The sequence below is a fragment of the Sorex araneus genome, chromosome 2 (genome assembly GCF_027595985.1).
Source record: "Sorex araneus isolate mSorAra2 chromosome 2, mSorAra2.pri, whole genome shotgun sequence".
Lineage (NCBI taxonomy): Eukaryota > Metazoa > Chordata > Mammalia > Eulipotyphla > Soricidae > Sorex > Sorex araneus.
The window spans coordinates 263,728,159-263,756,052 of NC_073303.1; the positions used below are offsets into that span (position 1 = coordinate 263,728,159).

At 61.1% G+C, this 27,894-nt stretch overlaps 1 protein-coding gene across 1 annotated transcript; it reads right to left on the reverse strand.

Annotated features, from left to right (window-relative positions):
- Window positions 1-5,975: 5,975 nt before the first annotated feature.
- WNT3A (Wnt family member 3A) lies at window positions 5,976-24,512 on the reverse strand. Its single transcript, XM_004611507.2, has 4 exons — window positions 24,442-24,512; window positions 13,359-13,600; window positions 7,385-7,650; window positions 5,976-6,455 (listed from the first exon to the last, which is right to left on the reverse strand). The coding sequence occupies exons 1-4, from the start codon at window positions 24,510-24,512 to the stop codon at window positions 5,976-5,978; spliced, it is 1,059 nt and encodes a 352-aa protein (XP_004611564.1).
- Window positions 24,513-27,894: the final 3,382 nt, after the last annotated feature.

A 27,894-nucleotide genomic window follows, 5' to 3' on the forward strand; every position in this document is an offset into this window, starting at 1 on the left:
TCCTACATTCACTGTAGTGTCCCAAGCAGCTGTGTCCAGCCAGTGTCAGAGTTCTTGCCTAAGAGGCTCCTGGCTGGGGAAGGCTTGGGAGTGCCCAGGAAGACATGCTGTCCTGCCTCCCTAGCACCCCCTCCCTCCCTGCTTCCCTGGCCCTGTTTGAATGGACGGGCCTGGTCCACACCATAAACACCAATTTGCAAGGCTCCAAGAGCCAAATGACTGTTTACCATGAGCTCCTGAGACTCAAATAAAAAGAGAGAGAGAGAGAGAGAGAGAGAGAGGAGAAAGGGGAGGGAGGGAGAGAGAGAGAGAGAGAGAGAGGGAGAGAGGGAGGGAGAGAGGGAGAAAGACATAAGGAGCAGCCAGCCTGGAGCTAAACATCAATTAGCACCTTCTGACTAGCTCCTGTCCCAGCTGCTAGGCTGGGGGTGGGGGCTTCCAGGCTCAGCCCCTCCCAGGGCTTTCCTGAGGCCTGGAGTACCCCAATGGTCCTGGCATCTGCAGCCACACGCTCCCAGAAGTATAGAAGGCCTGGGCCTGGACTGAGTATCAGGATGGGGTGGAGGGGAGTGCCATTCCTTAGCTGCCCCTCAGTTTTGTTTTGTTTTGTTTGTGGCTGCATACAGTGGTGCTCAGGACTGACTCCTGGCTCTGCACACAGGGATCACTCCTGGCAGGCTTGGGGGACCCTGGGGGGGGGGGTGCTGGGGATTAAACTCATGTTGGCTACGTGCAAGGCCTGCTGTCCTATTGCTCCGGTCCCGTACCCCCCAGTTCTTGGTGAGGTGAGGGAGGGGAGGATTAGGGTGGCATTGTCTATAGAGTGGCACATGAGGAGATGGCCTGAGCCTCCATTTACCGGTCAATGGCTGCAAACAGGAGGTCTGGCAGTAACCACACCAGATGTGACAAGAGGGCGTTACCTGTCTCTAAGCCTCCAAAGTCACATGACAGTCTGGTCAGCAGCTGGATTCTGGGCAGTGCCTGCCACGCCGAAAAGGAGGGCAGAGTGGGGGTTCCTGCTTGGCCCTGGTATGGCTGCTGGAGATGTCATCCTCACTTACAGTGCCCCGTGCAGGAGGCTCCCACAGGGTGAGGGTGGAGGCAGGAAGGCCAAGCAGCTGGGAAGACTTGGGGTCCTGAGGCAGGGGCCACCTTGGAGAGTCACGGGAGCAGACACATGCCAGTAGTCAGGCTCGTCCCAGGATGAGCCAATGGACCGAGGCAGCCTGTACCCTGACTACCCGGGGCAGGCTAGTCCCCACCACCCATGGACCTTGGAGCAGGCCTATCTCCTGGTGGGCCCTGGGGCAGGCCTGTCCTAAGTGGACCCCAGGCTGGGTAACGGTTCCTCTGAGTTTTGCAGCAGGACAGCTTGGGAAGGAAGGTTGAGACCAAAGTGCAACTCAACCTGTATGTTTTGGCTTCATGAGATCAAAGCTTCTCAGAGTATCTTTAAATAGTCTCACCATGCTCCCCCCCAGGGAGAGACCGTAGACCCCAGAGGCCAAGCCAGGGCTTACTCCAGGACCTGCTATAGATGGGGTGCTACAAGAGCAAGGCCGGAGCAAGGGCATCAGCCCTCACAGGCAGCATGTGGATGCTTGGTGGACACCTACTGACCTGGGGTCCCAGTCTCAGGAGCTCTGCATAGCCCAACACCTGGAGACTGGAGCTCCTGGGAAGGGAGGAAACTGAGGCCAAGGACCCAGAGAGTGGGAGCCCAGGGGAGGGAAGACTGTGGGGTGGGCCACACCTCCTCCGGACTTCAAAGGGAGACTTGGAGTGTGAGATTGGCAGGGGGCTGGCCCAGGGGACCCCAGGGGGAGGGCCTCCACCTCCGGGCCTTTAATATGGTTATTCCTCTCCTCTCTCAACTACCTGTGAACAGGCTCCCCAGGCCCATTTCCTCTCCCGGGGTGCAGGAGGGGCTGTAAACTCCCTGGGGAAGGCTTCTGAGGCCCCTCAGAGTGGGGACTGGGGTAGGGGGTGGGGTGATTCCTGGAGACATGTTGATCTTGGAAGTCAAGGGGTCTCCAGTGGGGACAGCCCAGGTCAGAGAGGCTCAGGGAGACAGCCCCCTCCACCTCCTCCCTCTTTCACCAGAAGGGAAACTGAGGCCGGAAGAGGCTAGGACTTCTTCCTGGCCAACTATGAGATGAAGGTTTCCATCTACTCATTCTTAAAGGCTCTTCCCAGCCCCCCATATCCACCACACCAGGTCCTTCTGCAGCTTCTGTGCCAGGCAGTCTTTCCTGGCCTCCTCTGCCCTGGAACCTTAGTGGTAGTGGTAGCAGTGAGCTGAGGTGTCTTCACAGTTGTGGCTTTGGGGCCTGGCACCAGAGGCCAGAACTGCCCTGGGCCCCTGGCACGCTTGCTGTGTGTCCTCAGGTCCCTTCTTGGGCCCCAGCTGTGAGTTGGGGTCTGTAGACTCTCCAGGTGGGCGAACACCGGAGCGGCCCTGTCCTGCCTAGCCTTCTGGGCCCAGGTGCCTTGCAGGCCAGCCCTGCTCTCAGCCCCTCTGGCTCTTCACCCTGTGGCTCGGTGGTGGTGCTCACACTCCCACCCTCTGCCCAGCCCTTGCTTCAGCCCTTTCATCTGTGGGTCTGAGCACAGGGGCCCTAACAGGTGCCAATTAGGGTGTCTCCAGGTCAGACCCTGACTCAGAGGTCCTATGCATTAGAGCCCCCATTTTGTCACTCTCCTGGGAGAGGCCCCAAGCCCAGGGTGGGATCCCATGTGGAGTGTCCTGCTCTGTTGCTTTGGAGGGTTTCCTGGATTCGGTTCCTGTGCTGGGAATCCAGCCTCAGTCCTGCCCTCGCCTTGCTTGTAATGCCCAGCTCCCTCTGTGGGAAGTCAGCCTGCCGCCCTTCCTCCCCAGCTTATCTGGCCTCGCGGCCCCATCGGCCCCAGCTGGCACTTCTGATGGTCCTGCAGCTCCAGAAGCTGTGGGTTACCAGTCTGCGGTGGGCCTGGAAGGGAATCAGGAAAGCTCTCGTTCAGCCAGACCAGGTCGGGTGGGACCAGGCTTATAGCTTCCAGGGCTTAGGGACCTACACAGTGATCTCAGCTGTCAGGGGAATTGTGTCCTGTGACCCTCTGCCCTGCTAGGCCCAGCCAGCTCTGCCTCCACCAGAGACGATGTAGCCAGCAGGGGAGAGAGAAAGCTGGGCCCTGACCGCTACCCCAGGCTCCCTCTCCCTTTCCTCCTGCAGTGGATATCCACCTATTTCTCCAGCCGTGGTAGCCCACATCCACCCTCTCTTCCCTCCTGTGGAGGGCCCAGCCCAAAGAGGTGCCCCTGGGTATCTTGATACTGCAAGGGCCCTGGCCAGACAGGCACCACTCTGTCCACAGTGGCCTCCTTCCCTAGGCCCTGGCAGGCACTGTGTGACCCTGATGCTGCAGCCTCGGAACTTCGCACAGGGAGGTGTGTTCAATGGTCTGTAGACCTGGGGCAGGTGTGCATGCCCAGGCTAGGGCCCAGGCTGATGTCTGTGCCCAAGGGAAGGAGTGAGAAGCATAGGCAGTGGGCAACAAGGTTGAGGGGCTGATGCAGATGAGCCAACAGCAAGGTGGTGAGAGGACCAGGCTGCGTGAGCCAGAACCAGAGGTCACCTGCAACCTGGCAGCTCTGCTCGGAGGGAACGGGGATGGAGCTATGGTATGGACCCTGAACACAGAGGTTGCCCCTGTCCTCTGTGAAGCCTCACACCTGACTGTATCTTGTGGTGGGGGATAGAGGACAGGGGCCAGCTCTGGCCTCTGGTCTGAGGCGGCTGGAACAGACCAGGAACTCCTGAGGAGTTTGATAGCTCGCATGGGTTTCTGCGAGTTGAGCCTGTCCTCATGGCCTCCCAAATCAGCTCTGGTCATGGAGCTGTGGCTCCTAAACTGAACTTTGCAGGAGGTAAGGGAGGTCAGGCCAGAAGAAGACCCACTGCTGTCCGTGCTCTGGGGAGGGGCACCCTGATGAAGAAGTGTGCCTTGCCCCATGTGCATGCCTCTGTTTGTGCATGCAAATGGAGAGCACAGCGTGTGCCTGGGCTGGACTAGGGGTGAGTGAGCTCATGGGTGCCTGTGGGCAATGGGGAGGGTAGTGGCCGCTGCACCACTCATGATGTGGCTGCCCACGGGCTGCCTGGGGCTGGTCACTGCACAATGAGCCTCCACTTTTCTTCTGCATATTCTTTGGCCCCAGCCACAGTCTTCTGCCTGAATTCTAAAGACTCCAGGCCTCAGCCCAGGCGGTTTCCTCAGCCACACCCACACCCGTGGCTTCCTCTTCCCCAGAGTTCCTCACTGTGTAGTTCCTCACAGATCACTGTGCAGGACCCTGTAATGCCCTGAGGGCCGCCCCCTCTCACAGCTCAGGGCACCCCTTCAGCCCCAAGTCCCTCCAACCCACCACCAAAAATCCAGCACAATCCACAGTCTTGTTTAGTTTTTTCTTCTTCATTTGTTTTTACTTTCCCCATTATCTGAAACTCACAAGCTATGACTGAAATATTCTTTCATAGAAAGAAAAGGAAAACAACAACAACATGTGTTTGTCTAGTTCCAGTGTATGGTGGATATAGCAGCATCAGAATAAAATTAAAACCGAAGACGCAAAATTCAAGGCAGAGGAAGTGGCACCGCCAGCTGGGCCTAGCCAGATGCCTCCCGCTGCTTGGGGGGGCGGGTCCAGGGGCTGGGGGCTTTCACAGTGGCAGAGGCTGAGTGAGAAGAGCTCTCAGCTTGGCAGCACCTGGCAGGATGTCCCTGTGGGTCCAGAGGTCTCTCTCCTTCCCAGGTTGTCTGGACGAGTGGGCAGGAGATGTGGTCAGAGCAGCCAACCCCAGAGACTTCAGGGTGAGGACCAGGGACAGGCAGGCTGCTCCCCAAAGCCAAGGAGCAGGCCTGGGAGGGAGCCCCCTCTCGGGGCTGTGACTTCTGTCTTGCAGCACATGCACGGGGCTCGTCCCCTAGCCCAACCTCCCAGACAACCCAACCCAGCCCCATATGGGTTTCAGGCCAAGGGATGTCCTGATGGCCAGGCAGGTCCGAAGTTCTGGGCGGACTGAAGGGCTGAGCAGAGGATGAAGGAGCTGGGGGAGGGGATGTGACCAGGACACAGGAAGGGGGTTCTGCTCTCTAGATGGGATGACTGTAGGCACTGTGGTGACAAGAGGAAGTGGGAGGCCCAAAAGAGCAATGGGCACAGCCGAGGAGGCTTGAGAGGGGCCAGGCGCGGGAGGTACAATCACTAGGACCGATGCCTGAGTGCCACGTGCTCCCCAGGACAGAGCCAGGTCTTGGGGACAAGGCCCTTCTCCCTCCACGTGAAGACGGTCGGTGTGTTCTCCTGGCTGAGGTCCTGGTTGGGATTGCTGGCAGAAGCCAGGTTGAGGGAAAGGCTGGTGCATCTCTGGGGGCCAGAATCACACTTATTGTCCAGAGCCAGACCTCAGAGGAAGGAATGAGGAACAGGAGGATGCCACCCTCATTCTGCCGGGTGATGGCCTGAGCTACACAGACGGAGTGAGAATGAAGGGCTCTGAAGAAGGGGTGGTAGTGGACGAGCACCAGGGTGCTAGAGAGGAACAGAGGGCTCTGGGAACCGCCTGGCTGAAGCCCCGCCCCCAGGGCACATAGAATTCCCGCCTCGCCCCAGGACCACACCCCCAGAGCATCGAAAGCCCCGCCCCGAGCCAGGCCCCGCCCACGGAGCCTTGTCTGAAGAATCCCCGGCCCCGCCCCTGAGCCCAGGCCCCGCCCCAGGAGCCCCGCCCACAGGGTTCCTGGCACCCCGGCCCCGCCCTCGAGCCCCGCCCCCGAGCCCCGCGCCCCGCCATGAGCCTGGGCCCCGCCCACGGAGCCCACGGAGCCCCACCCACAGAGTCCCTAGAACCCCGGCCCCGCCCCCGGAGCCTAGGCCCCGCCCACTAGCCCCGTCCCCGGAGCCCAGGCCCCGCCCCGAGCCCGGGCACCGCCTACTTGCAGGTGTGCACGTCGTAGACGCGCACGCACTCCTGGCAGCTCACGTAGCAGCACCAGTGGAAGACGCAGCGGCACTTCTCCTTGCGCCGCTCGGTGCGCGCGTTGTGCCCGCGGCCGCAGCACAGCAGGTCACAGCCGTCGATGCCGTGGGAGCTCACGTTGCAGGTGCGGTCGCGCGTGCCGAAGGAGCCCGTCTCCGGGTTGGGCTCGCAGAAGTTGGGCGAGGCCTCGTAGTAGACCAGGTCGCGCTCCGTGGGCACCTTGAAGTAGGTGTAGCGCGGCCGGAGGGTCTCCACCCAGCCGCGCGACTCCCGGTGCTTCTCCACCACCATCTCCGACGCGCTGTCGTACTTGTCCTTGAGGAAGTCGCCAATGGCGCGGAAGTCGGGCTGCGACCACCAGCAGGTCTTCACCTCGCAGCTGCCCGACAGCCCGTGGCATTTGCACTTGAGGTGCATGTGGCTGACGATGGCCTGCAGGCGGGCGATGTGGAGGAGGCTTGGGGTGTGGGGCCAGGGATAACCCAGCTTCCCTGCTCCAGAAAGCGCCATCTCTGAGCCCCATTTTCTTCTGAGGGGGACACACCCGGCAGTGCCTAGGGCTCTAGGATCACTCCTGGTGGGTTAAGGGGACCCTATGGGGTGCTGGGGATTGAACCTAGGTGGGCTGCATGCAAGGCAAGTGCCCTAGCCACTGTCCTATCTCTCCACCCCCCTCCATATTCTGTCCAGACTAAGTCAGTCGTGATGCCCCTTGGCCTTGGTGCATGTGGCCCCCAGTTACTCTGTTGGGCTGTATTTGCCACCCCTGCCAGTCAGCTCTTTCCCGCTACATTGTGCAGTGCTGGGTTTGGGAGGATGGGGCAGCTGTTTCCAGCAGTCCCCAGGGAGCCATGTGGCGCTGGGAATTTAACCTGGAGCTCCTGCATCCAAAGTGCTCAGGCCTTTGCGTCTGACAGTGAGGCTTGGTGGTGTTTCCTGCAACCTGACTGGATGACCCCAGGCCTGCTTTTCCTTCTAGCAAAAACATATCCCGTTTAAGCTGCCACTCTGTTTCCCTCGAGGGGTAAGGGCTCCTGAAGGCTGGCTGACCTCTAGCCCATTCCTCCCACCATGTCACCTGGCAGGAATGCCCCCGGATGAGCTGTCTACACTGGAGGGACCACCACAGCTCCCCCCTCACCCCCCTGCCCCCGCCACACCCACACCCTATGGGACTAGGCTTACTCCTGGCTTAGGGAGTCTTTCCTGGGAACTAAGAGGTCGGAAGTACATCTCCAGGGTCCAGAGGGCTTGGTCTGGCCTCAGGTGTGCCACCCACTCAGAGGTCCCCAGGTGCTACCCCGGCTAAGACATGCAAAGGCCCGGCCACACCCTGTTCTGTGCCCAGATCTGTTCCGTACCTGTCGACCTGCCTCATTGTTGTGGCGGTTCATGGCGGAGCGGGCATCTGGCCGGTTCTCCCGGGCATCTGCAAACTCCCGAGACACCATCCCACCAAAGTCGATGTCCTCACTGCAGCCACCCCACTTCCAGCCGTCACCAGGCGAGCCCTGGTGGCGGCTGCTACAGCCACAGATGGAAGCAGCGCCCTCGGCACAGGAGCGTGTCACGGCGAAGGCCACTCCGGCGGAGGCGATGGCGTGCACAAAGGCAGACTCCCGAGTGGCTGTGGAGAGACAGACCTGGTGGGTGGGCCTGTGTGGGAGGGCAGGGCTAGCCAGGCTGATTCCCGCGCTGACCCAGCTCCCAGACTGGACATGGGGATGAAGGGCTGCGGTGGCAGAGGGCTGTGTGCACCGGGCGAGACCCGAGCAGAGGGGCTGCTGGGAGAAAGCCACACTGCCCAGGGCCTCTGGGATCTGCGCCCTTGCCGTCCACGGTCTCCTGCACCTGCCCTTCCTGGCTCCAATTTTTCTCACCTTAGGAGCAGAGATGAGGAGAACTGTGTGTTACGCGGGGTCGGGGGTCGGGCAGCATTGCCAGGCTGCCACACTAGGCTCCTGGGGTGCTACCGCCACCTCAACCCACATCGCGTTGAGGGCACTCTCTGAGAGAGGCTGCCGGCTACCGAGGAGGGAACTGTTTCAGTATGCTTCCCGCCTTTCCTCCACCCTCACAGTCTCACCTGCTCCCAGTCTGCAGCTGAACTGGACAGAGTTCCGAAGACTGGTGAGAGGCCAGAGTGACCGTATACGGGAAGGGCGCTTGCCTTGCGCACGCCCGACCTGGGTTCGATTCCGGCATCCCATATGTCCCCCGAGCACCACCAGGAATGAGTCTGAGTATAGAGCCAGGAGTAACCCCTGAGCACCGCTGGGCGTGCCCCCTCCCCCCGCCAACAGTGTAGGGAGCAGAACAGTCTGAGGATGTAGGATGCTCAACAGTCTGAGCATGGACTTTGCATGCAGAAGGCTGGGGGTGACCCCAAAACCAAACCTACCTACTAACAAACATAAACCAGAAGAGTGTGGAAATTGGGGTCCAGCCAGCAAGGTACAGCTTCAGACATACTTGCACAGCTTTGCTCATGGGCTTGCCCACACCCGAAGCACTTAGCAGAGAGGGTGTTGAGGAAGCACCCACTGTGCTGGCTCACAACCCTCTCCTCCCCATCCCAGCAGAGGCAGCCTGCCACACTCCCCTGAGGGCCAGCTGCAGGCCCACTCAGCCTTTCCCAGGCTTTGCTATTGCTGGGCTGTCCAGGCCAGGGGCAGCCACGTGGTGACAGCCCCCGTTTCCCCTCCGCATCCTTCCAACAGTTGGTGTCCACCTGAAGGGTGTCCATGGGTACCCAAGGGGACTGCAGGAAGAGCCAGGCCCTGTCATCCCTCCATCAGCCCCCACCAGCCGTCTCTCTCGGGAGATAAGGGCCTGGCCTGGCCTGCTCTGCCCTGCCCTGCCCTCAAAGAGGACTTGAGATTTCTGCTTATCAAGCCCAGGTAAACAGCCCAGGGCTGCTAGACACACTTGAGGGGAGGGGGTAGGGGTGGGGTCCCCCTTGAACCTGGAGGAGGAAGATCTCATTCTTGCCTGGCTCAGTCACCAGCCAGCTCTGCTACCTCCACGGGTCCCTGCCCCGTGGGCTACCTTTTCTCTTCTGCCAGGGGAGCAGATGGGCTTCTCACTGAGAAAGGGTGAGGTCAGGCAGAGGGCATCTTTCGAGTTTCTGGAAGTCTGCAATGATTTCCCCATCAGGGGAAGGGAAGGGGCCTCAGGGGATGGACCTTGCTCACAAAAATGTGAGACTGCTTCAATCAGACAAAAACAAGTGCGGTAAAATGAACACACTGAAATACCGATCAGTCACAAAGGGCAAACCCGTAACTGCCCAGAGAACCCTGGCTGCACTCCGAGCTGAGGGCAGGGACAAATGAACACGGACCCCGGGAGTTGCTCCCAGGATGCCCCCGACTGCAGGTATTCCCGACCAAGCTGCAGATCTGCCTCCCAGGACCAGGACCCTCCACACAAACCCAGAGCTCTCCCCGCCTCAAGGGCCAGGACAGGGTGCGTGACCTTGAGCAGGCCGGCATGGGGCACTGGTGAAAACCCTGTGTGGAGAGGGCGGGAGGGGTTACGGGTTGGAGCCTGAGGCCCACACACCAAGTCTGTGCCTTTGCCCTGGCCCGGAACCCTCACCAGAGTGTGAGGGCGTGTCATACTGAGGGGGTTTGTGTCCGGCAGCTGTAGCTGGGCTTCTGCGGTGTGAGGGGGGCAGACTTCCGGGTACCACTCTGCGATGTTTCTGTAAGTCAATGGTTATTTTCCAAAAAGCCTGAAAGGCTCTCCTGAGAACTGGGCACCCACACACCCCACAGTGGGGTAGGCGGGGCTTTAGCCCAGGAAGAAGGGCCTCCAGGGAGGGCCAGCTGAGCGCTGAGCACCCTTTCCATGCACCACCACCCTCTCACCCTCTCAGCCCCCGACCGACAGGCTCTGCCCACCTGGCAGGTGAGGGGCTGAATCTGGGAGGGCACAGGGACCAAGGACGGGCTGGCCACGCCCCAGCACAGAGGAGCAGAAACGTGTAGCTCTGAGGCTGGTAAACCCGGCGCAGCCTCCCTCCCTCACGTCCAGAAGCTTCAGTGAGTTGGCATTTGTGCCTACACAGATGCCCGGGCTGTGAGAGGGCCGGCTCCCAGGGCGCAGGCCGGGCAGCAGCGGGCACGGGAGCCCCCGCACACAGGCCCTGTCCCGCCCCAGTGGCATTCGGTAATCCGGCGCCCGCACTCCTGCACAAAGGCAGGGCACCTGAGAGCGGAATGCGGCCTGCGCCCCGCTGCGGCCGGCCCCTGACACCGCGCGGCCGGCGGCACGGCCGGCGTCCTGATTACCTGCTGGGCCAATGAATCTGGTTTTGTGAGCCACTGTCACGCCGCGTTAGGCCCACAATGGCCCTCGATATTTTATATGAATTTCCCCCTCGTCGGCGATTAGGCCATAGCAAGCCAGTCATAGCAACCGGGAGGTATGCGCGGCCAGCCGCGGGGCCGGCGGCACAAGGGGAGTGCGCTATTCACGGCTTTAACACAACACTCCCAGGGCGTGTGAATCGCCAGCAGCATTTTCACTTTTCTCTTGTGCTTAATCTTGTCGTCCTTGCAGGGACATTGTGCTCCTAGCCGCCCGCGGCAGGGTGTCGCCGGCTCTCCTGGCCCCTAGCACCCTCCCACTGGGGAGAGTTAATGATATACAGGGAGGCCTGAGACCAGTGAGCCCCCCACCACAGAGAACCGAAACACTTTCCGATGGGGGTCAGGGGCCACAACCTGGATTCTGGTAGCAGATCTATGCGAGGCCCCTTCTCGTCCGGGGCCCTCGCTGCCAGACTGTCACACCTGCACCCCCAGGCCGCGGACACCCAGGGAGTGCAGTGGACCACCCTCTGGCACCTGGCTGGCCTTCTGTTCCTGACCCACCCAGAGAGTTGGCAGACCTGGGTCTGTCCCCCCAGGGCCAGAGATGCCTGTGTGGTCAGCACACACCTTCTAGCCCCGAGGTGTCCACAGACCCTGCCCCAAAGCCCTCTCAGGGCTTGGCTGGGAACCGGGACTTGGACACACAGGCTTTGAGCATGGACCTGGAGGGAGGGCAGAGGTCACAGCTCCAAGGCTGCTCTGCAGAAGGAAAGTGCTCTGGCTCTCAGCCACGCACCAGGAGAGGACAGATGCAGCCCGGCATGTGGCCAGCACTGCCCACTCATTCCAACAAGCTGGGGTAGCCACGGGGAGGCCGCTGAGGTGGCCTTCACCACTTCCACTTCTCTAAGGGCTGAGGTCTCACTGGCTAATGACGTGTGTGCTGCCTCAGACCTGAGCAGTCACACAGCACTCCTGGGGCTGGGTGTCCTGCTGTCCCCAGGGACAAAGCCCTGCGGCCAGCCCTGCGACCTCCCCACCACTCACCCCCTGGGGGTTGAGAGATGGGTGTCAGCTCTCCGGGAAGCAGGCCCTCCAGGTGTCCAGGGGGCCTGTGGGGGGACAGATAAGCCCCTTGTGCCTGGCTCCACACACTCAAAATTCCTTAGATGCTTTCTGCCCAAGACAACTCAGGGTCCTACTCTCTGCACGGGAGAAGGGCACAGGCCGTCCACCCTTCCCAGCTGCCACCTACCACTGGCCCTCAGCCCCTGTCACACACGGCAGAGCTGGGAGGTGTGACCACACGTTCTGTCTTTCACAAACACACACGCTTAAACACATACTCCCAGGACACTCTCACAATGCTCCCAGGGACACTCTCACAGTGCTCCCGGGACACACTCTCTCATCGTGCTCCTGGGACACTCTCACAGTGCTCCTGGGACACTCTCACAGTGCTCCCGGGACCCACTCTCTCACAATACTCCCAGGGACACTCTACCAGTGTCCCGAGGACACACTCTTACAGTGCTTCCAGGGACACTCTCATAGTGCTCCCGGGGACACACTCTCAGAGTGCTCCCAGAGCACACTCACATCTCAAGCAAATGGCACACACTTATATTGTGCACTCACACATGCTCACACACATATGCACACATGCTCACACACCCATACACATTTTCATACACTCGTGCACACACTCACACATGCTCTCACATACACTGACACATAATCATATGCTTGCACACCTTGGACACATGCTCACACATGCACACATGCTCATGTATGTGCACAATCACACATAATCACATACTCATTGGTTCAGAATAATAGGGCAACAGGTAGGGCATTTGCCTCACACGTGGTTAACCCGGGTTTGATACCTGGTGTCCCGTATGGCCCCCCATACACAGCCAGGCATAATTCCTGAGTGCAGAGCCAGGAATAAGCCCTGAGCACTGCTGGGCGTGGCCCAAAATTAAAAAAAAAAAACCCAAAACCTCACACTCACACATGCTCACACACGTTTGGAGCACACAGCATATGCTCACATCCACACTGCGCATGCACACACGCTGACTATGCATGCACTTACACTTACACACACGCTCACACGGGGTCAGGCCCCTCTCTTCAGCTCGCCAGGCAGTGTTAAGCTCTGTTCAACGAGGCCGCCTCAGCAGGGGTGGTCAGGCGCCCTGTGGACCCTGCCACAAAGCCTGGGTGACCTCTGACACGATTAGGGTCGCCCTGACCCTAATCCAATCAGATTGATTACTGCGAGCCGCTCGGTGGCAGCAGGCGGGGGCTCTACAATGAGCTCCTGAGCCGGCCTCTCTCTGGGCACCTCTGCTCCTTCCTCCCCGGCCATTCACGCTCAGCCACAATGAGTCCGGCCATTTCTCAGCCCCGTGGCGGCAGGGGAGGGGAGCGGGCTCCCCCTTCACACTCAGACCAAGCACGGGGCGGCTGAGAAGATTTCAACCAGCAGAAAGGGGAGGAGGTGGGTGCATTGTGAGTGGAGGAGGGAGGGCCTGGAGGGCACACACAGCGGGAGAACGCTGGACGTGGCCGGAACCCCCGCTGGAGGTGTGACTCCCTCCGGGACTGCCGGGAGTGAGGCCTGCAGAAGTGGGCGCTTGCAGGGACACAGCCCAGAAGCCACGGCTTGTCTGCTCCTTGGGACGGAGCCCCCCCGGGAATTCTCAGCTCTGCTGTGGGTGCTCGTCCCGCTTCAGCAGCCCTGGCCCACTGTCAGTTTGGGGAAAGCACAAACACACAGAACCCCTGGGGGGGTCACTCTGGAGGGAGCCGGAGGCGGTGAGTGCCCCTGAGGTGCAGGTGGGCAAGGACCCTCCGGCGGGAGGGGCAGGTGCAGCTCCGCCCCCTGCTGGAGGTGCTGCCCCAATGCGTGAGCACAGACACGGGGCGTGCAGAGAGCACGCCTCAGTCTCACACGGCTGTGGCTCACACAGTGGCTGGACCACTCCCCTGCCGCTAATGCGAGTACCTTTGTCCAGCACTGGGCCGAAGATGGCCAGGCTGTCGTTGACGGTGGTGCAGTTCCAGCGGCGTCCCCGGAACTGGTGCTGGCACTCCTGGATGCTGACCTTCACGCCCTCGGCCACGCTGGGCATGATCTCCACGTAGTTGCGGCAGAAGCGCAGCTGCTTGGGCACCAGGCCAGGGATGCTGGCGCAGAGGATGGGCTGTGTGCCCAGGGAGGAGTACTGGGGTCCAACAGCCAGGGACCTGCAGAAAGAATGGGGATCCCTGGTTTGAGGGGTGCAGTGCCAGAAGCCCCCTGGACACCGTGAGCACGGGGCCCGTGGTGAGTCACTGCGCCTTCTGGGCAGGAAACAGGTGCGGGGCAGGTATCGGGTGGGAGACTGAGGCCACTCTATCGAGGGGGTCTCTGAGGCAGTTCAGTGGACGCAGCCCAGGACACGGAGGGACTCTGACGAGCCCGGCTAAGCCACCTGGGAGGTCACAGCCTCATGCTGGCACACACAGACACGCAGCACAGGACATGGTCCATGGGAGATTCCACAGGTTCTGGTGGTCACAGAGGCGGGCACAGTCAGAGGCGCGTGTGTGAGTAGCCAGACTCACCCCTCTCAGGGCTGTGGGCCTAGACGTGACACTTGTATGTGTGTGAATAGGGAAATAGGCAGAGCTTGGCCTATGGTGGAGCTTCCCACGCAGGGACTGTGTCTCCAGCTGTGTGCTGTGTGGCCCCGTGCCACTAAGAGGGAGCCGGAGAGTCCTAAAAGCTGCCAGGGGCACTGGTGGGTGTGTCCGTGGCACCTAAGTTTCCATGTCCTCGCTGACAGAACCCTCCACTCCCGTCCGCGATGGCAGCTTTGTCTTGTGATACTGCCGAGGCCCTGGGGACAGAGGGTCACCAACGCACCATGCACGTTGAACACGTGCTGTCTAAGAGCTGCGTCTTTTCAGAATCTTTAAATATCTCCCTTCGGCTGGGTATGGGGATGGAACCCGGGGACCTCACGGAGGCAGGGCATGTTCTGACTCTGCCCCTACCTAAACATCGTCCTGCTGGAAGGTGGGGGAAGGTGCGACACCCCCCAGGCCCCATCCCCAAGCAGCTCTCAGAGGCTGGGCTCACTAGCCAGCTCATGGGGAGGGTGGAGAGGTGCTCACCAGAAGGAAGCTTCGTCAGAGCCGCTCTCTCTTCACCGGCAGACTGGCAGTGAGTGAGGAGGAAGACGCCTCTCAGCTCAGCAGAGGGAATGGCTCAGGGCACCGTGCCAGCCCCAGGGGTCAGCCCTGTCAGCGGCCAGCACAGCTCCAGGAAGACTCGGGGCTCCCAAGTCACAGCTACTCCCAGCCCGACTCTTGGGGTGCTGAGTCAGCGCCCCGTCCTTGCCTTGTCCTGGGCAGGCCCTGGCTTGCCACCCTCCCAGGGAGCCAGGCCAGGGTGCAGGCAGCCAGCTGCCAGCCCAGCAGACGCTCCAGCTGTTCCAGCCTCCACCAACCCTGGCTGGATTTCTCCCCCACCCGGACCTGAGAGTCCTGTGGTGCTTCTGGCTTCTGGGAAGCTTTCTCTGTAGGTGAGCTGGGTGCCTGGCTATGCAGGAGGATGGGGAACAGGCTCATCGGGGAAACAAATGAGCTTCCACGCTAGGGCGAGGGGTGGGGGGCTAGAGGGGGCTCACCAGGCCTCCAAGTTTGGGTTGGGTCTAGAAATATAAATTAGGTCCCTGGAAAATAGTATAGGGAAGGGCCAGAGAGACAGTCCAGCAGGTAGGGCACTTGCCGTGCAGGCCTGGCCATCCCCAGCACCACAGCTAGTCCCCGTACACCAGGAGTGACCCCTGAGCACTTCTGGGTGTGCCCCCAGGAGCTAGCATAGGGAGTGGGAGATAGTCCAACAGTCTGAGCATCGGCTTTGCCTGCAGGGTGCCCGAGTTCGATCTCTGGCACCACAGGGTCTTCCAAGTGACACTAGGAGCAACTGTCAAGCACTGTGCCAGGAGCAGGCCCTGAGCACTGCTGGGCCTGGCCCCTGGAAAACACGTGCAGGAGGAGGGACAGAGGCTGGTGTGTGCCTGCAGGAGGGGCCCACTGTTCCCCCAGTTCTCGGTCTCCTGAGCCCCAAGGCATGGCTGCAGGGGCCCAAACAAGCAAGCCCCTTGCTCAGTGGTCACGCTGTGCAAACAGGAGCCTGCGCTGGACCCTGCAACACCGCAGCCACCTGCCCCCACTCTGCACCAAGTGTCTCTCCACTGAGAGCAAACAGCGCCAACTGTGAGGCCTGGGCCTGCATCTCCCCGGCCCCGTCACCTCCCTGGGACCATGAGGCTGCTGTCGCTGCTGCCTGGGCGGGGGCTCCAGACACCGTGGCAGCATACCCATCGGCGGGGACCGGAGAGAAGGAAGCACAGCAGTGGGCTGGCTGTGGTTTCCCAGGGGGCAGGGTCCTGCAAAGAGGGATCCACCGAACCTGGGTTCTGACAAGCCCCGATGTCCCCAAACCTTCGCTGCTCTGTGAGCTCAGAGCAACTACAGCAGAGGAAGCCAGAGGCAGACCAGGGCTGCTGGCCAAAGGGAAGCTTAGTGTTTTCCTGATTTTGTTTCCAGGTCACTCCCAGCAGCACTGGGGGACCATGTGGTCACTGGGGACCAGGGACGGAACCAGGGCTTCTGCAAACAAACTACTCTGGCCCCCTTAAGCTTCAACCTGACCTTGACGTTAGCTCTATTAGCAGAGTCCTGGAGCTTTTATTTGACGTGCCTGACTGTCAATGCTGTCTCCTCTTGCATACCCACAAGGAGTCATCCACTTCTTGTCTTCTTTTTCTCCTTACTTATTCTGCTTCACATTAATTCCCAAGTTCTTCCATTTTTCTGGGGGGACCCTGGACACAACAGCAGGCTTCTGATGCATTCACCGATGGGTGGTGGGCTCTGGGAAGCCATGTGTAATCCCCCAAGAACAACAGTCCCAGCCCCTGTTCTGCTTGAGCATCCACTGCTGGGCTGGAGCGATAGCACAGCAGGGAGGGCGTTTGCCTTGTATGCAACCCACCCGGGTTCGATCCCTGGCATCCCATAGGGTTCCCTGAACACCACCAGAGGTAATTCCTGATTGCAGAGCCAGGAGTAACCCCAGAGCATAGCCAGGTGGACCCAAAAAGCAAAATAAAACAAAACAAACAATCCTGAGTTTCCACTGCATCAACTGTGCACAAGGTGAGTGTGGGGGCGGTACGCAGCCCTACAGCAGCTTCCCCAAGACGCAGCTCCTAGCACAGCCACTCGGGAGGCTTAGGGTCAGTGCGTGCCTGGGGTGTGGGCACAAGCATTGAGTCCATGGCCCTGGGATAGCCACTTTCTACCAGCCTAACGCACACAGTCACGACTACAGCCGCAGACTCAGAGCACTGCAGACCACCAGTGCCCCTTGGGGACCTGGGGTGGGACCCCCGTGACTCCGTGTATGCCTGCTGCAGGGAGGGTCCGGTCCCCGGCGGGGCTCCTGGGCCAGCACCGCAGAGGCAGCTGGGAAACGTGATGGGGGCTGGGAGGGAACCACCCTGGACCTGCCGGGACACACGCTGGGCACGGGCTGGGCCGGTCCCCACAGGCCCGTGGGGGAGCGTGACGCACACAGCCTGCATTTGGAACTGAGGACTCTGGTCGCTGTGGTGCTCCCATGCTTCCCGCCCCATCCCGGGACTTCAAAGTCTCCCTGCTGGCGATGAGCCCTCCGAGGCTTCTTCAAGTCCAAACCCTTCTGTCTGGCATTCCGGGGCTTTCCTCTAGTTCTGCTTCCAGAAACTTCCAGCACTGTCCTCTGAGACATGGCTCTGCTCCGGGCATGGGTAGGTGGGACAAGCACTGCTATAAGCCAGTAGCAGGAGCTGGCCGGAGACCTGTCCTCCAGGGTCCTTCTGGATAGCCTGGGCTGGGCACAGCCTCCCGTATCCCAGAGTCCAGCGCATACGGCAGTCTCAGAATCAGGCCCATCTCCTCTTCCAGGAGGGAGGAGCGGGGCTCACACCCCTCCTCCCCTCCGGGTGCTGACACGTGTGGGGAGCACAGAAGCTGCCAGGGCCTGGGCAATGGTCACAGGTCTCCCCATCCAGGAGACACGGAGCTTCCCCATCTTGTCCAGGTGACCCTCCTCACGGATGACAGATGACAGTGAATCCTAAACACCTGGACTGGAGCGGCAGGACAGCAGGAAGGCACTTGCCTTAGATGCTCCCAACCTGGCTCCAGCCCCTGGCACCCCATGGGGTCCCCTACACACCTCCTGGAATGGGAATGATCCTGAGCACAGAGTCAAGCGTGAGTGAGCCATGAGCACCGCCAGATGTGGCACCAAAACCAAAACCAAAACCAACTGCAGGATATAGGGAGTGAGGGACGCAGCTCGAGAGGTGGAGCACATCCGTCGCCTCCCCTGGATGACAACCGCAGCAGAAGCAGAATACAAGCCGTCTGCCTGTCATTTTCACAGTTACAGAAAACGCAAGTGAGATGGAAAACCCACAGGGAGGAAAGTGCTCAGATCCGCTTGGTAAGAGGACAAAGTTGTAAGTGCGTGAACGTCTTTGTTAGTAGTCAGCAAGAATTCCCTTTGAAAGAGGGCATCTTCATCTTCCCTCCAGAGCACACATGCACAGCTTTGCTTTTTTGGTGATATTTTGAGGGGTCGGGTCGGGGTGGGGCTTTGGGCTTCGCCTGGTGATGTCTGGTGGTTATTCCTGATTTTGTACTCAGCAATTACTCTTGACGGTGCTCAGGGGACTGAACCCTGGTCAGCCACATGCAAGGTGAATACCCTACTGGCTGTGCTATCGCTCCAGCCGCACATGTGCAGCTTGGAGAGTGGTCTGCAGACACCAGGGCCCAGCCTGAGCCATAAAGACTCTCTGGGCACAGGGGTCTGTTAAAGACGGGCCCAGACTACGGCACCTTGCAGAGTGGAGTACAGGCACTGGAAAGACCCAGATTGGTGGTCTCTTACCAGCACATGGATCTTCCTTTCATCCTGACTAGCCAGAGGACAGGTTGGGGCGGGGCCCCGGGGTGGGTGCCTGTCCCTGCTGTTCTGGGCATGACCCAATCAGAGCGCAGATCGAGGTTGTCTTCCCCTCCGTCTCTGTGGGGCCGACTGGATTTATTTCCGAGTGAAATGAAGCACAAGAACCCTCTGCCTGGCCTGGGGCCGCATGTGTGGAGGAGAAGGGACCCCACAGCAATTCTCCAGGAAAGGGGTCTCTGAGAGCCTGTGGGAGCTGGGGACTTGCAGGCACCTGGGCCTGTCTGCAGAGCACATGGAGCAGCTCCGTTATACCCTGGTCCAACCATGTCTGCCGGGAACATGGACTTAGTTGGGCCTCTGGGGACAGATGGGAGTGAGGGGCAGGACGGCTACTGCGCCCCCGCTACCTTCTACTGCCTTCTTACCCGCCCGCTGCAGTGCCCACACCGCGTCTCCCCAAACCCTGGCCAGCAGCCAGACCCTCTGGATGGGTCACAGGGCTCTCCCCAGCCGGGGAAACCCCAAGGCCGCCCTAAGGGGTCTCTTCTCTGACAGCACAGGGGGCCAAGGGAGCACCAGACCCGCCCCGAGTCCCTTCTCCGAGCTCAGGGTCTGTCCATGGGTGGCACCTGGGATCCCGCCCAGCTGGAGGCTGTGTGTGCTGAGGGCTGCCTGGGTGCTGTCCAGAGCCACAGGCTGGAGGCTGCTTTCTCCTCCCTCCTCTCTCGTTCCGCTCCGGACTCCTCTGTCCTCTGGGGTTCTTCGCAGTCACCCAGTGGAAGGGGCTGTGCCTAGGGTTCAGGGTCCTCGGTCCCAGGTGTCCGGGCCCCCCCTCCCCGCCTCCTCCTGCCCCACCAGCCAGGCTGGGATTACTGACACATACTTGAGCAAGTCCCAGCAGGCAGGCGGCAGCGGCTTCTGTGCCTGCAGCCACGCACTGGCCTGCTTCTCTGGGAGCAGCGGCACGTTTCGTGGGGAAGGAATGTGGAAGCACCGAAGTGTGAGACACCTCCAGGGTGTCACCGGGGAGCCGGGAGAAGGTGTGCTGCCCAGGGCATCGTGGGGGCATCCAGCCTCCGCACTGGGACTGGGCGTCCTCCGCTTCTCTAGCTCAGGACACTGCCTTTGCATGGCCAAGGCTCCGTCCAGTCCCGTGCTCTGCAGACCTCAGGCACAGCTGCAGGATGGGGGGTGGCCCAGCCTCTGCCCCTCCCCCTGTGTCCCTCTCCGGCAGGACCCCATGGAACCCCATGGCTTTATGCTGCAGACACAAAAAAGTCTCCGACCAGCCAAAGGGGCGGTGAGCCCCTTCCACTGGCTACCCCTGATGTCCAGCTCAGATGTGACGACCAGGGTCGCCAGCCCAGGGAGGTGGGGGAGCATACTGGGTACAGGGACTCAGAGAGAGGCCCAGGTGCAGGGTGGGCCTGGTCCTGCCACACGAGCAGTTCCCTCTGGGCTAGCTTGTCCACTCCTGGTGGAGTGTGTGCGTGTGTGGGGGGCTGGGGGGGTGCGAAGGCACCAGAAGGACTGACAGCTGCACAGTGACACATGAACCAGGGGACCCCAGCCCTCCAGCACCCACAGGCCCTGCCCTCACTCCCATGACAGCCTGATGCCATCTCAGCACCGGTGTCAATCCCGGCTCAGAGTGCATCACGCCCAGAGCTGACAGCCTCTGCACTTCGCTTTCTTCAGCATCTTGACCCACCACTTCTCCTTCCACTGGTTTGACCCTTCTCAACCACAGCGCCCCTCAACCCTGCAGCCACCCTCTCAAGAGGCAGGTGCTGGGGTCTGGAGCTGGAGCAGGGCCCCCAGAGGATGCAGCGGGAACAGCAAAGGGCCCCAGGCTGTGGGCTTGCTAGTGAAAGTGGAAGTTGCTCCCGATAAACCACGGAGCAATGTGAGACGTAGGTTTTCTAGCACTTTCAGTCTCGTGATAAAATCCCTAATGAAGTGGGCATTGGGGGATAGTTCTGACGTCCCACGACCCTTCTATCTCTGTTCTGATGTCTCCAAGAACAAGTGTTCACAGATGCAAGAGTCGGGGAGATACATCAGAGTACACTAGGCACGGGCTGTGGGCTTGGGTGCCAGGCACCTGCATGTCCGCTGTTGTTCTGGTACTCGGGGCTGAGCAGAAAAGCCACAGCACACAGTAATGTGCATGCTTCAGTGACATGGGTCATCGTGATTGTGGAGACTGCTGGGAAGAGGGCACTGCAAACAGAAAGTCACAGTCACAGTTTTGCCTTTTATTTCTGTCAATCTACTAAACCTCTTATGGTCTCACTAGGCACTTTCACTGTGGCTGTGCAAGTCCCCAGCTGTGCCCAGGGCTCTCCATGGACCTCCAGTGGCCCAGGGCAGCGCGCAGACCTGTCTCCGGGAGCACCAGCACCTCTCAGACACTCGTCCATGAACACTTAGTTTTGCTTTGCTTTTTGTGCAACACCTGGTTGTGCTCAGGGTTTACTCCTGGCTCTGCACTGAAGGATCGCTCCTGGCAGTGCTCATGAACCACAGGGGATGCCGGTCAGTGTGTGCAAGGCAAGCGCCTTACCTGCTGTATTATCTCTCCAAAAATCACATTTACAAAGGACAAATCCAGTGAGATGGATGGGTGTCTGGAGAGAATACAGAGATAGGGAGTCAGAGACAGGAGGAAGACAACAGAGAGACAAGGAGAAATAGAGAGAGAGAAAGAGACAGAGACAGGCAACAAGCAGAGATAGGGACAGAGACAGGCAACAAGCAGAGATAGGGAGACAGATGAGATGGAAAGAAAGAGAGACATCAGGGAAAGATGGACATGGAGACAGTCACAGGGAGAGACAGTCAGGGAGGGACTATAGAGGAGGCAGAACAGGGCCTGGAAAGGGGCTGCAGGGGTGAGGCTCATGGAGGTGGGGATCCCTAGAGCTCTGCCTGCTGCCCTCCCCCAGAAAGACCCTTGCAACTGTGGGTCTGGGACAGGTCTACTCAGCCCTGAACTGGACATGCACATCACCCCGTGAGGACCTGTGCCCTACAACACGTACCTGGGGATGACCTTGTGCGAGGAGCCTGGGGGCCAGACAGGAGAGAAGGCCTGCAGGGGTGGGGGGAAAGTTGAACTGACTTCTCTGAAGCAGGAGAGTGGGACAAGAGGCTCCTTAGCTGGTAAGCCCACACATGGAAGAGGCTGAAAGGGGACAGAAGAGGGGGACTCACATAGGAGGGCAGGGTGCAAGACCTGCCTGGGGCCAGGAGAGGCTGGACAGGTCCCAGTACTGATATCCTGACACTGGTGCTGGAGAGCTCTACAGGAGAAATAGACAGAGGAAGAGTAGGGAGGAAGGGCGGCAAGAAGGAGCAGGCAACCAGCAGGTGACCAGGGGCAGAGGGACAGAAAAGCAGAGAGGCACAGTGCAGACTGGTAGGGGAGGGAAGGGGCTGGCCTGATTGATGCTGTGTGTGTGCACATGTGTGTTGGACAAGGCGTGTGCATATAGAGGGGGTGTCTCTGTATGCATGTAGATGGAGTATGCATGTGTAGATGGAGTGTATGTAGATGGAGTATGCATACAGGTGTGTGCATGTAGATCAGGTGTCTCTATGTATACATAAATATGTGTATTTGTGTGTGCCTGTAGACGATATATGTCTGTGTGCATATACATGGAGTGTGCATTGTAGACCGAGGTGTGTGTAGATGGAGTGTGCATATGTGTGTGTGCATGTAGACAGGGTGTCTCTTTGTGTATATAAGTGTAGTGTGCATGCAGATGATATGTGTCCGTGTACATGTATACATGGGGTGTATGAAGATGTACCGTGCATATGTGTGTTTGTTTAGACAGGGTGTATCTGTGTGCGTTTAAGTGTGTGTGTGCGCGCACACGTGTAGATGGGATATGTCTGTGAGCATGTAGATGTGGTGTGTGTGCATGCATGTGTGGCAGGCACAGAGGGAAGCCAGGCTCCCGTTGGTCTCTGAGCCAGGGCAGAGGAAGGTGTGACACTCCTTTTTGGACTCATGTCTGCAGGAGCCCAGTGTATCTAGAACCCTGAGGACTGCCGTGTGTCCATCTAATTCTAACTCAGTAAGGATCCCAGTGGGACGAGGACCCCCAGGTGTCTGACACAATGCATGGGCACTGCCAGGTCTGTGTGTCTGTCCCACAGAAGCCTAGATCTCAGCCCCAGGAGGTCTGGAAGCGCTGTGCTCTCAGTGGGCACCTGCCTTGGAGTACCACAGCTGAAGGACATTTCCAGGTCCTGAGAGGCGCTGACCCTTCACTTTCCAGCGGTGCTGGCTTTGCCTTCTCCTGTCCTCACCTCCCACCAATAGTCACCTGACTTCAAAGCCTCCAGCCTCTTTGGGCTGTTTCCGTGTTTGTTCTCCAGGTGACAAGTCCAGTCACTTTCACTTTCTCCAGTGAGGTGATGGGGGCAGGGAGGAGTTTGGGGGCAGTGGCTTCATTTGGAGAAGGAAGGGACCCTTCGGATCAAGGGCTGAGAGTGACAGTGACAGGACCTTCTTGGGGGACCAGGGAGGAGACATCTAAGAAGCTGCAGGAGAGGGCCCTCCCTCCCTCCTCCTGCGCAGCTTGGGCGCAGGAGGCGGTAAGAAGGGGCTTCCTAGGGCGCTGAGCTGCGGTGTCCACCCAGAGGCTCTTTTAGATGGTTAGGGCTGAGTCCCAGCAAAACCCAGGGCTCCCCGCCCCCAGCCCCCCTCCCCTCCCCGCCCCCGCCTCTCCGGGCTTGTGCTTCTGAGCGGGAGTAAGTCGGGTCCCCTCGAGGGCACCCGCATGTTCCGGGGGACCAGGGCGATATAGGCTTGTGGGGGGGGGGCAGCGCCGTCGGGCCGACAGGTAAAGCGCCTCCAGCGCGGGGGAGCCCCGCGGCCCGCGGCCTCTTTATGGGCGGGGAGCGGGGGCAGGAATGCGGCGGCGGCGCGGCGGTTCTAATTAGAAGCCTGGGAGGGACCTGCGGCCCTCGGGCCGCTCGCGGACTCAGACGCGCTCCGCGGCCAGGGCGGGCGGCTGGCGGGGTCCCGCGTCCCGGGCGCGCCCGCGCGCAGCAGGCCCGGGGCGGGGCGGGGATGCCCAACCCCTGGACCCGCCGGGGTCGCCCTCCCGTCGCGCTCCACCCCTGGACCCGCGCCCCCACCCCGGGCGCCCCGCTCCTGAACCATCTCAAAGAGAAAAATTATTATCGGATTAGATGTACTTAGGCTCGCTCCGTCTCCCCCTTCCCCTCGGCGTAATTATAATAATTCCAGGCAAGACTCGGGAGAGGGCTCCTGTGTGTGCGCGCGCGCCGGTGCCTGCGGGTCCTCCGCGGTCCGGCTCTGTCAGCCGCGCGTCCGCCCCGCGGGCCACTTCTGTCCCTCGCTGCCTTCGTCCATCCCAGAGCCTGCCAGCGCCCCGCATCTCGGCCCGGGACGGCCCCCACGCGGGAGGCCCTGTGCCCTCGGCCCCAGGCGCGCGAGCCACGGCACACCTTGGCGCTCGGCTCCAGCGTCCCCGGAGGGCCTCCGGGACGCGCGCCGGGACTGGGGCGCGTCTGCACTCTCGGTCTCGGCGATGCGGTGTCCGGCTTGGGCGCCCCCCGCGACGCGGAGCCTCTCCGGCCGCCCCTCCAGCCCACCGCGGTCCGGGCTAGCGGAGCGGAGCCTCGGGCGCGTCGGGCGCACGCGAGGGGCGGCGCGTGGCCCGTGCGCCCGCGCTCCGGGCCGGTCCCCGCCGCCTTTACGCAAGCGCCGCTCCGAGCTGTTGGGTCTTGTCTCGCCCACTTTGTCTCGCAGCGTGAGCGCGTGTGACCGCCCCGAGGGGCGCCCTGCTGCCAGCCAGAGGCAGCGCGTCGGTGCCATCGGCGCGGTCCTCTTCCCGCCTCTCCAAGCCCCAAGGCTAGCCCGGGCTGATGCCCCGACGCCAGCGTTCGCGGAGACCCGACCCTCTCCAGGCTGTGGGACCCGCCACCCGCGGCCCGGCCCCCGGCCGAGCAGGTCGCGCGCCGCCCGGCGGCCCGAGGTGACGGTGACCAGGCCCGCACCGGCGGGCGGACGCGCGCCGGGACGCTCACTCACCACCAGATCGGGTAGCTGCCCAGAGCCTGCTCCAGGCCGTAGAGGAAAAAGAAGTATCCGAGCGGGGCCATCGCCGGGCGGGGGACGCAGAGGGCCGAGTCCGGCGGGACGGGCCGGGCCCTGGGAGCTGGGCCTCCTGCGGCCGCGGGGTGCGCGGGACGCGGGATCCGAGGGCGGCGCTGCGCCAGGTGGGCCGGCGGCCGGGCGGCGGGCCGGGGCCCGGGGCGGCGCGGGACGGCGGGGGCGGGGCAGCGCCGCGGGGGGCGCCCGCCGGGGCCGGGGCCGGGGCGGGGCCGGGCGGGCGGGGCCCTGGGAGCTGGCGGGACCCAGGCTCTGGCCCCTCCTGTGGCCCCGAGGTGCACGGAGCGCGCGCGAGACGCCGAGCTCTGGGGCTGCCCGTGCGCGGTGGGCGGCGGACCACGACTCGGGCCCGCGAGGCCGGCGAGGATTCCCTCTCAGCGCCCGTGCCGCGCCCACTTGGGGCTTCTGGGCCGCGCCCCGAGTCTGGAGCCCCGCGCGCTCCTTGCTCTGGCGACGGCGACGCGCAGTCCCGCTCTCTGCGTCGGCTGCGGCTCTGTGGCACGCGCTGCCCTTCACCGTCAGGGTGGACGGGCTGCGGCTTCCTCTAGCCATCTCCTTGCCTAGGGGACCGTTCGGTCCTGTCTAGTGCCTGGGGGCGCTCCTGGCGGCTCAGCTGCGCTGCCCGACCTCTGGGCCCAGGGAGAGCGGTCAGGGTGGGACGCTGCCCCGCGGTGGGCGTCCAGGTGCAGCATCGGGCGGGCCTGAAGGAACGGGCAGCGGGTACTGCCTCGGACTGCGTGGTGCGCCCTGGACCGCCAGCCTGCTCAGCCAGAAGGGTCAGCCAGTTGGTTCGTTGGTTCGTTTGTCTGCTTTGGGGCCACACCCTTCAGCACTCAGCGTTCACTCCTGGCAGTGGCACTAGCTCCCTGGTCCCCAGAAGGGATTTCTGACCTGGTGGGTTGTGAGAGGACAGAGAAGAGCTGAGCGGGAAAGGGACTTACCCCGTGTCACAGGCATGGGTCCCCTGTTCTCCCTCTTCTGAACCCCAGTCTGAATATTCATCCACTGCTCAGCTGGACATTGATGAGGGGGTGGACACGGGGACATGCAGTGAGAACAGGCGGGAGGCCTGGGGGAAACTGGCCCTGCTCTGTGGATATGAGTAAGCACAGTGGGAATTCATGCTACTGTTTTGAAATTGAGGGGAGCAGAACTGCAGTTAGAAGCTCCATCACTGGGACCAAAGTGATGGGACAGCAGGTAGCAGGTAAGGTGCTTGCCCTGCACTCGGCTCACCTGGGTTTGATGCCCAGCACCACACATATGTAGTCCACTGAGTTCCATCAGAAGTGATCCCAGAGTGCAGAGCCAGGAAGAAGCCCTGAGCACTGGAGGGTGGGCCCATTTCCCAAAAAAAGAAGTCCCAACATGGGATTCTTGCTGGTCTGTCTAGGGGAAAGCCATGGATGTGACTGTGCCCTCATGACCCAGGTTCTTGCCTCCCTGAAGCCTGCAGGCCCCAGCGCTGACTGGAGAACCAGAGGCAGGCGCATGGCAAGGCATGCTGTCACCTCCTGGGCTCCCCAGCTGCGTAGATGCACACCTCCCCAGGTGTGCACCAGGGCCAGTCTCCTTCAGGGGAAACACCATTCTTCTTCCACAGCCAGCTCCATGGCTGGGCTCCCGTGAAGTCTACGCATGCCTGGCCCAGCTCCCCCTCCTGGACTCACTGCAGCCCCCCACCCGCAGAGGGAAGGAGGGAAGAACTCTGGAATGAGGGGGAGGGAGGGGAGCTGGCGCGTCCTCCTCTGGACTTCCCCTCTCTCTCAGCGAAAATCCCACCCAATTATCGCATTACTGGGGAACCTGGGCTGTGGGATTGGGGTGGGGGCCAAGCCCGAGGCAGGCAGGCTCCCGCCCCGTCTCCCCAGCTGTGGGGCCCAGGGATTAGAACCATTATGGGGAGCCCCCAGAGGCTGCTGGGTCCACACATACGAAGAGAGACTGTACCCCCCTCGATGGGCCAGCAGGTCCTTCCCTCCCTCTGTGGACTGATGGCCACCTCTGGGCTGCCCACAACCTCCTTCTCCATGGAGGCCCCTGCTCCCTGCCTGTGCTCAGTGGTGGGTTGGGAAAAGCATGACCTGGCAGCTGCCCCAGGTGCTGCCCCCAGCCCACTCCCTGCCCCTGGGAAAATGCTGCCTTCCTGCTAGGACCCACAGACTCTATCTCCCTTTCTGGAGAGTTCCTGAGGCTGCGGGCCACAGAGTGCCTTTCAGTAGCTCCTGTGAAGGGACCCAGGACCCCAGCTTCAGAGCAGACCCTGCCCGGACCCTAAGTTCATCGTGCAGGGCCTCTTCTTTTTGCCCTCTGTGTGTGGGGGGGAATGTTGTTTTTATTTTGGGGTCATAGCCTGTGATGCTCAGGGATTACCCTGGCTCTGCAATCATGAATTCCTCCTGGCAGTGCTTGGGGGACCACATGGGATGCTGGGGATTGAGCCCATGTCTGTGCCACGCAAGTGCTGTACTTGCTCAGGTCCCCTGCCCTCTGTGTCTTTTCAAGAACAGCCCCTAAGAGCCCGCCTGGAACTGAGAAGGCTGCAGCTTTCCAGACTGGTGGCAGGACTGGTGGGGTCCTACCTGAGCTCTTGGGGCTGACTAGAGTTGGGGGAAGTGAAGGTCCTGTCCTGTCTTTCTGGGCTCCGTGGAAGGCCCCCTCCGCTTATTCCCCATGAGCCCAGGAGCCTGGAGGTGGGGGAAGGAGGGGTGGTCTCTGCGTTGGAGCAGAGAGGATGAGACATCAAAGAAGATGCTCCTGCACTAGCTGGGCTCTGTGCAGCCAAGGGGGGCCACTGTGGTCCCCTCCACGCTTGTCCTTTGCAGGAGCAGCTGTTCTCTGATCTGGTGCTGCACTGCCGCGGGCGGCTCCCTCTGTCCAGTTACGCAGCGCCCTCTGCTGTCCTACAGAGTCACTGTCCGCAAGGAGACCAAGGCAAGTGGGCATGAGGTCACTTTTGGAGCTTTTGTCACAGGCTGGACAGGACACAGGTGGATGGGGAGTATGTGGGCAGGGGGACAGTTACCAATACTGTCTCCAGATACCTTTCCACTACCAGGAGCACTGACCTTAATTATTCGGACTTCTGAGAACTGGAATGTGGGGTGAGAAGCTGATGCCAGAGTGGGTGGCATTAGGAGCCTTTTCCCCACAGCCCCCATTGTGCAGAGGTGCCCAGGGGCTCAGAGAGAAAAGAGGGTCTTTGGAAGAGGCTGTCTGGGGGAAGCAGGGTGGGGTGGACGGCAGCATCTGGCGTGAGGGTCAGGAGGCACGTGGGAGGCAGAGTATGTATCCAAGGGCTGTTTGAGCTGGTGGCCCTGCCTGCAGAGGGAACAGGCCTTCATCTCAGACCCTGGGGCACAAACTGCCTCG

Coding starts and splice junctions, on each gene's coding strand:
- WNT3A (XM_004611507.2), bottom strand. CDS start 24,512: ATGGCCCCGCTCGGATACTTCTTTTTCCTCTACGGCCTGGAGCAGGCT. Junction 7,651..13,358: donor CGGCCCAGTGCTGGACAAAG/GTACTCGCATTA, acceptor GTCTCTCCACAG/CCACTCGGGAGTCTGCCTTT. Junction 6,456..7,384: donor ACAATGAGGCAGGTCGACAG/GTACGGAACAGA, acceptor GCCCGCCTGCAG/GCCATCGTCAGCCACATGCA.